The following is a 7,109-nucleotide window of genomic DNA, read 5'->3' on the forward strand; positions in this document are numbered from 1 at the left end:
TTATTATTATTATTATTATTATTATTATTAATATGTGGGCGTATCTGCTCGTGTGTCTATTCAAATATGCTTCTCTGTTTGGCCTGTTATTCTGCGAGTAGCTTCTAGGGTGAAAAGTACCCGTACCGAACGAAGCAGCCACAGGTACATCACAAGAAGGAACATCTGGAGGAGGAGGATTTGAACAGTTATCGCCTAGCATATCATCACACTCCTCTAAAGAGAGGGGCAACTCCCTCAGTTTTCTTTTTGTTTATTCTCCCATACACATCGTCCGAAAACTTCAACAAGATATTTTTTTTTTTGCTTTGCGCGTGAATTTCACACAAAATGAGCCAAATGATGCGGGAAGATCACGACGTCGTCAGTGTCAATGTCGCGGTTCTCTCGTGTGAACCGAGTCAAGCCGCCGTGGCGGTGCGCTTCGGTGGGCCCGGCTGCGAGTGGCAATGGGTGCAGGTGCCCACACGCACTCCCATTACTCTCTCGTGCGCGTGCTCTGCCGCCAGGACCACCAGCAGTAGTGGCCAATACAACGACAACAATCACAGCAATGATAGTGAATATGAGAACTCGCAGATGTACGAGTTGGCAATTTCCCCATCACCTCCGGATTTCAATGGTGGAGACTTCGTTCCCGTCGTGCGGCTTGACACTCGACGCGGGTGGCCGGCAGCGCCCGTCACATTGGGCTCACAGGATGACGGCGATGCCTCCTTCCGAGTGTCGCTTCTCTGCTCATTGTTGCCGGGCCCGTTACCGCAGAGCAACAGCGAGCGTCAGCGCCAAGATGGCGACATATCTCCCCCACATCGCGCGGTGATTGGTGGCAATTCGGTGCCGATGGGCTGGCTCAGTGGTCGAATTGCCGCAAAAACGCAACGCCGTCTCTTATTTGAGGAGGAGCTGGATGTGAGGNATCATGCCAACAAGAGCCAGAGCATCTCACAGCACCAAGACGAGCCAGCCACTGTGCCGTATGGCTGTCATAACGGGAACGGGTGGAAATTGTTGGAGGGCAATGACAACAACAAAAAAATCAATGGCATCTCCGCAATGATGCCACCGCTGCCGCAAAGGCTGGGTTCGGAACCATCGAACCTCTTTGCGGGGGCTCCATCGCACCAAGCCGTGCTCCTCACCACAGTAGTCTCGCTGCGACGCCGCAACGCCGCACCGAACCGTGTGGTAGAGATGGTGCTGTCGCTTGAAAGCAACGTGGATACAATGCCGCCACCACTATGTATGTGTCTGCTCCACACGGCGGCAGTGACACGTGAAAAGGCCGCAAAGGTCCCTCAGATGGGGCAGCCGTTGCTCCTCCCCCCTTCTGTCGACATTCGTCCGTCAATGCAGCGTGATGTCGAAAGCCAAGCAACAAGTACAGGGGTAGAATCTGTGTTTCGCGTTCGCTGCTGTATCCTGGAAAGCTACACACGCCATCACAGTGTCTCTCGCGACGACTCGCCTGTGAGCAGGTTCGGTCGCTTTTCAACGCCGCGCAGAGATGGTGACAAAGACGTTTCGGAGTCTGTGTGTCCGCTTGGCGAAGGCGCTATGACGTTGTGCATGCCGAATGAGTGGTCTGGTGATAGCGATGGCGGCAGTCAGAATGCTGTGGGGTGGTTATCGCACCCATACCTGGAGCAGGCAGTCTTCTCAAAAGAAACTCTGCGCTGTGGCGCTGACGAAGTGGAACTCGAATTTTTGCTTATGACGGTTTCGGCGTACCGCGAGGCCGTTCTTAACTACGGGGCGGTGAATGGCCTGGGCGGGGCGTNATTTTTGCTTATGACGGTTTCGGCGTACCGCGAGGCCGTTCTTAACTACGGGGCGGTGAATGGCCTGGGCGGGGCGTACCTCGAGGTGCGTGTGGAGACGATACATGGCTCGGGACGGGACTTTGCGGTGCAGCAGCAGGCAGAGCGGCCGTACAGGGTGTTGGAAATATGGCTGGCCCATCCGACTTCAGGCCCTGAAACCCCAACGGTAGCGGCAGCAAAAGGAAGGACGGAAGACGACTATGATGGTGCAGTCTGCCGCCATGTGGTTCTGCAGACACTCCACCCTTCACAAGGGGTAGGTGCACAGCCGGCGTTCTTCGTTGTGGGGCACCCCTTTGCGCGGCTATCCTTCGCGATTGAGCTTCACAAAGAGGTAGATGTACACAGTGTGCCGCACCATGGATCTGTTCCCATTGATCTGGCGCGGGTAGGCGAGTGGACACGGCTCCCGGCGTTGCTAACAAGCAGTAATGGCAACCTTGATAGTACGGTGTGTCTTCAACTACTGTGCCGCTTGAGAGGTGTCTCCTCTTCGCCTCAAAAAGCTGCTGTGCCACCGCCGCCGCTTGCTCTGCACAGCTACGCCTTCAATCTTGATGCACGAAGTTGCGGAAACATCATCTCTCTGCTGATGCAGCCGCACCGTGACGGCCCCGTCGCTCAGGCAATCCGAGTCCTTGTTGCAGGCGCAGACGACACGGCGGTGGAGGCCATTTCCCGCGTCGTGGAGCGCGCCGAAGTGATGCTCCTCGGCGCTATGCACAACGAGGTGGAACTTGACCTTGTGTTCAATCGTGTATTTTTTATCCAGCATGGGGATGGAGATAGCGCAACGCGCGACCAGGGAAATGATGGGAATGGGGGAAACGACAAGGTTGAGGTTGAGCTGCGGTGTCAGGTGTTAGCATTCGCCACGCGTGACGAGGCGGAGCGACTGCGCAACCCTTGCTGCGTGGGTGAAGGAAATGTGGTGCTTTTCCCTTCTAGGAGTAAGCCGCACCGAGGCAATGATAACATTGGCTCAATCGACGTCCACTTGGCCATTGACGCTGTTTCCGGTTCTCCCTATCTAAGCCGTTCGGAGTGTGCTCTGCTGCGATTGTGTGGAACAGTGCAATATGAAAGGTACGATCAAAGCGATAATGTGCTTTGTATTCGGTCGATACGCGTCCTGCAGCGGCATAATCAGAAGCAGCAGCAGCATTGCTGCAGTGCAGTATCCCCCGTCACAAATTCTGTGGTGGGTTTGTGCGTCTGGCTTCATTGTGGGGGGAGTGAAGTCGGTGGCAGGGAATGGAAGCACGCACTTCGTCGCTCCCGGGCAGTGATTGTGCCGCAACAACAAAATCATTATCATCATGAGAAACATCAGCAAGAGCAAGACTGCAGCGAGTTTGTTGTTACTTCATGTGGAAGGGCATTGACGTTGTGCGTTGCGCTTGCTCCTCACATTATGGATGCGAATCATGTCACTGATAATGTGCAACAGACCGTTTGGGCTGCGGTGAAATCTGCAAAGAAGGAAATGCGTCGCTATGGAAGTGGTGCAGCGTGGCGCGGTGCCCACATCACTTCAAATGCTCACAACTACGTCGAAATCAACCTCTCTGCCTCCCATGTTATGTGCGGTACCGTTGCGGGGATGGTTCACATAAACGATGAGTTGTTGCTGCAACTTGAAGCGGAGTGGGCAAAGGCTCCGACGAGTGTGGGTGCTCTGCCCGAAGAGTGCCGGCCCTCATCGCGTCACTGGGCCGTGCGGCTCACAAGTTCCATGCATCTAACCGATGCACCGTATGTGCTTAATGTCGCGAGTACACCCATTTACCACAGTGAGCCGCTTGGTGCGCCCCCACCGTGCGTGCCGGGAGAGCGGTTGACAGGGGAGCCACACTTTCGACGTAGGCACCATCCGTCTTGCTCGCCGTCATCCCACACAGGTGACGGCGACTGCACCCTCTCGAGCAGCAATACCATCACTGTGCGAGTGGGGGCTCCAAGGATGAATGCAGCTCCAATGGTGCGGACGGTGTTTGTTTTCGGTGACGCCCAGGCCACGCGAACGCGAGTGTCACTCAGTCTAAACGGGCAGCGGCTGCAAAGCCTTATCGCAGACTCTCTCGTTGGCCACGGCACTCTCATTGCGGATGCAGATGCAACCGTTATTGACTGGTTTCACGGTGCCATGACAGCGGATGGGAATGAAGAACGGCGGGGGCGGGGGCGGCGACACCCGCAGGAGGACGATCTCATAGAGCAGTCGCGCCCCAATCCTGTGTATATCCCCTTCATGACGCCAGCAGCAGCACCAGGGAGTGTGGAGTTTGCGGTCAGTTTCCACACGTTGACCCGCTGCGGCTACGAAGGGGCGCTGCTGTTGGGTGGACTCACAGAGAGCTCACCGCCGGCCGTGCTTTACTACTCCTTTAGCGACAACACGTGGTCTCCTCTTGCGCTGAGAATGCGATCGCGTACTGGAAAATTTCAACGTCGAGAATTCATCAGGGGGTTAGCGGCGCGCCACGGACACTCTGCTGTGTACTGCCCAACAACCAACACTGTCTATGTGTACGGCGGAATCGGTGTTGGTGGGTTAGTGCCAGTAATGCGTGATGACGGTGTAATCGATGCGGAAAGTATGCGTTCTTATCCCACACGAGGTCGTGCTTACGGCCGCATTGGTTATCTGTCGGACGTGTGGTGTATTCACCTCTTCGACGGCACTGTGGAGTGTGTGGACACGGTGCAGCCCGCAGAGAACGAATTGATATGTGCGGCGCGCTGGCGGCATGCCGCGGCGTACTACAGTGAGTCTATGATTGTTGTTGGAGGCAAGACGATACGGCGCCGCCCAGGAACCAGTCGCACACCACCCCACAGTGGACATATCGCCACTCATGGTAAGGTGGAGGAGGAGGAGGAGGAAGTGTGCAGCTGCTGCTATCTGCCTGTTTTAAACCTGCTGCAGCGCACGTGGTCCACGCAATCATGTGGGGGAGGTGCTCGCCCGGAGCCACGCTACGGTCACGCAACCGCAACAAAGGATGTGTCCCTCTACATGTACGGTGGCATGTCAGCCACACGAGAGCTGTTGGCTGACCTTCATGAATTAAACCTAGCCACATACACGTGGAGGAACGTTTCCTACAACGGCGCTGTAGCACCACCGCCAATGCACCTCGCTGCCCTCGAAGCTGTTACGATTGACGATACCCCTTGTCTGGTTCTCGTCGAGGGTGAGACCGCGACGGCGTCACAGCAGCTGAGGGTATTTCTCTTTTCTCACGCATCAGAGTTCTGGCACACAATCCACTTTGAGTGCACACCAGGCCCTCCGCGCATCGGCCTCTCCATATGTGACGCCACAACAATCCAAATGCGACAGAAGCAGCAGCAGCGCCACCTCCAGCAATCGCGGCGGCGTTTGCCGTTCCGACGCGCGCCACTCGTCAAATTGCTTCTGGTTGGAGGGGAGAGCGGTGGTAGCACCTACACCAACGAGGGCCGATATTTCCGCAGTACCTACCCAACTTCGTCAGCATCGTGGTGCTCCCCGTGTCTTCTCAACCTGTCGTGTGACGATCGCCGCAGCGCCCCGCGTGGCAGGAGTAGGCGATCCATCTCCCCTGCCCTTGCATTACACTCCATGGTGCGTCGCCACATGTCCAGTAGCAGAGACAGTAGCTACGGGAACCGTACCGCAAGAAACGGGACGCCGCAGCCACACAGAACCCATTCTCTTATGGCACAACGTGTATTGACACGACAGAAGCAGGCAGAACTCATCGAACGACTGTACTACTACGAGATGGCCATACGATCTAAACGCGGGCTTGTGATGCCACAGCCGGTACCTCCTCCAACACAAACCCACCGACGCTCTGTAATCTCCCCATACGCTCACGCGCACACTAGGAGCAGCAGACCCAGAACCCCAATTGTCCTTCGCCAACACCACGACCCCGTGTACACCATGGAGCGAGGCAGTCACATATGCCCTACCACGGCAGATGAAACATGTAAAACTCACGAGACGTGTACGCCAGCCGAAGTGAACACAACGCGTATTTATCATAATCCTCACCCTCCACCCAAAAACGCAAAAGCACCACAAACCGAGAAGGTACACGAGTCATGGGCCACTGTGATCCACAACACAAAACAAGACACAGAAGAGAGCCCATCCCATATGCCCAGCAACAGCAGCCAAAACAAAATCAACACGACAAAGCGAACAACTGCACAAGACACAACCAAGATAAAAGCTCCATCACTCTACACAACAAACACAAATTTTACGACATACCTCCAAGATCAACCTCTAGAAAACAGCCAATTTGTATATACAAGCCACTCCACGAGCTTCACAGAGAATACACAATCAGAAAAACCTCGAATACCACACGCCACGGAACCCCAGAAACTAAACGTGCCCATACACGGCGCAGGCTCACCACAGAGCAAGGCACGCGCGGCTTTGGTGTCTGAAGTTACCCCGGCGCCCCGGGAGAAGGTAAAGGAGACAGTTGTTGGCCACGAGATCACAACAACGCTGAGCGCTGCAACTGCGCCCATCACGGACGAACCAACCCCTTCGCCAGTACAAACAGTTGAGGAGGTAAACGAGGCGGTTGATGTGCATGAGGCCACAATGGAAGAGAGCGATGCAAGCGAGCCCTTGGTGTCTGACGACACCCCGGCGCCTGTGGAAGCAGTGGGCGAGGTGAGGCAGCCGGTGGATGTGCATGAGGCCACAATGGAAGAGAGCGAGGCAAGCGAGCCCTTGGTGTCTGAAGATACCCCGGCGCCTCTGTGTGAGGCAAAGGGTTCCTCTATGTATGCGGAAAGGTTGGGGAATGTCAAACGTGTTAGGAGCGAAGGCACACCTGTTGCTGACGATGTTTCAGTTGTGGCGTCATATTTGAGTGGGGAGAGGAGAAGGGTCGCCATGCTTAACGGCAGTTTTTGTAGTAAAAATGATGATTATTTGGAAGGGGACGACAAATGTCCACCTTCAGTGAAGCAAACAACGTGCAATGCGCCCCCTTTAGTGGTTGAGGACGGATGTATTGGTAGTGGGATTGTCTTTGTCAAAGGGGATACGCGTAACTTGAGAGATGCTGGTTTATTGGACGGCGAAGCATCTAATCAGTTTGGTCCAAGCGATTTCGAGTTTTAATATTAATAAAAAGCCTGCTTATTTGATATATCGCGTTTTCGGTGACTGGTCCCGGTTTGCGGTTGGATGGCGTGAGCCGCGCGTGTGGGGTTGAATCGTGCGCTCTCTTTTAAGGGGGTGGTGGTTTATGTTTTTTTTTGGTTTTT

The 7,109-nt window shown here is 55.0% G+C and overlaps 1 protein-coding gene across 1 annotated transcript; it reads left to right on the forward strand.

Annotated features, from left to right (window-relative positions):
• Positions 1-330: 330 nt before the first annotated feature.
• Positions 331-6,963, forward strand: DQ04_05041020 (hypothetical protein; the record flags this gene model as incomplete). The annotated part of the gene is made up of 1 exon (XM_009313944.1): positions 331-6,963. The coding sequence occupies one exon, from the start codon at positions 331-333 to the stop codon at positions 6,961-6,963; it is 6,633 nt and encodes a 2,210-aa protein (XP_009312219.1).
• Positions 6,964-7,109: the final 146 nt, after the last annotated feature.

Source organism: Trypanosoma grayi (assembly GCF_000691245.1).
Source record: "Trypanosoma grayi strain ANR4 Tgr_504_V1, whole genome shotgun sequence".
Classification (NCBI taxonomy): Eukaryota; Euglenozoa; class Kinetoplastea; order Trypanosomatida; family Trypanosomatidae; genus Trypanosoma; species Trypanosoma grayi.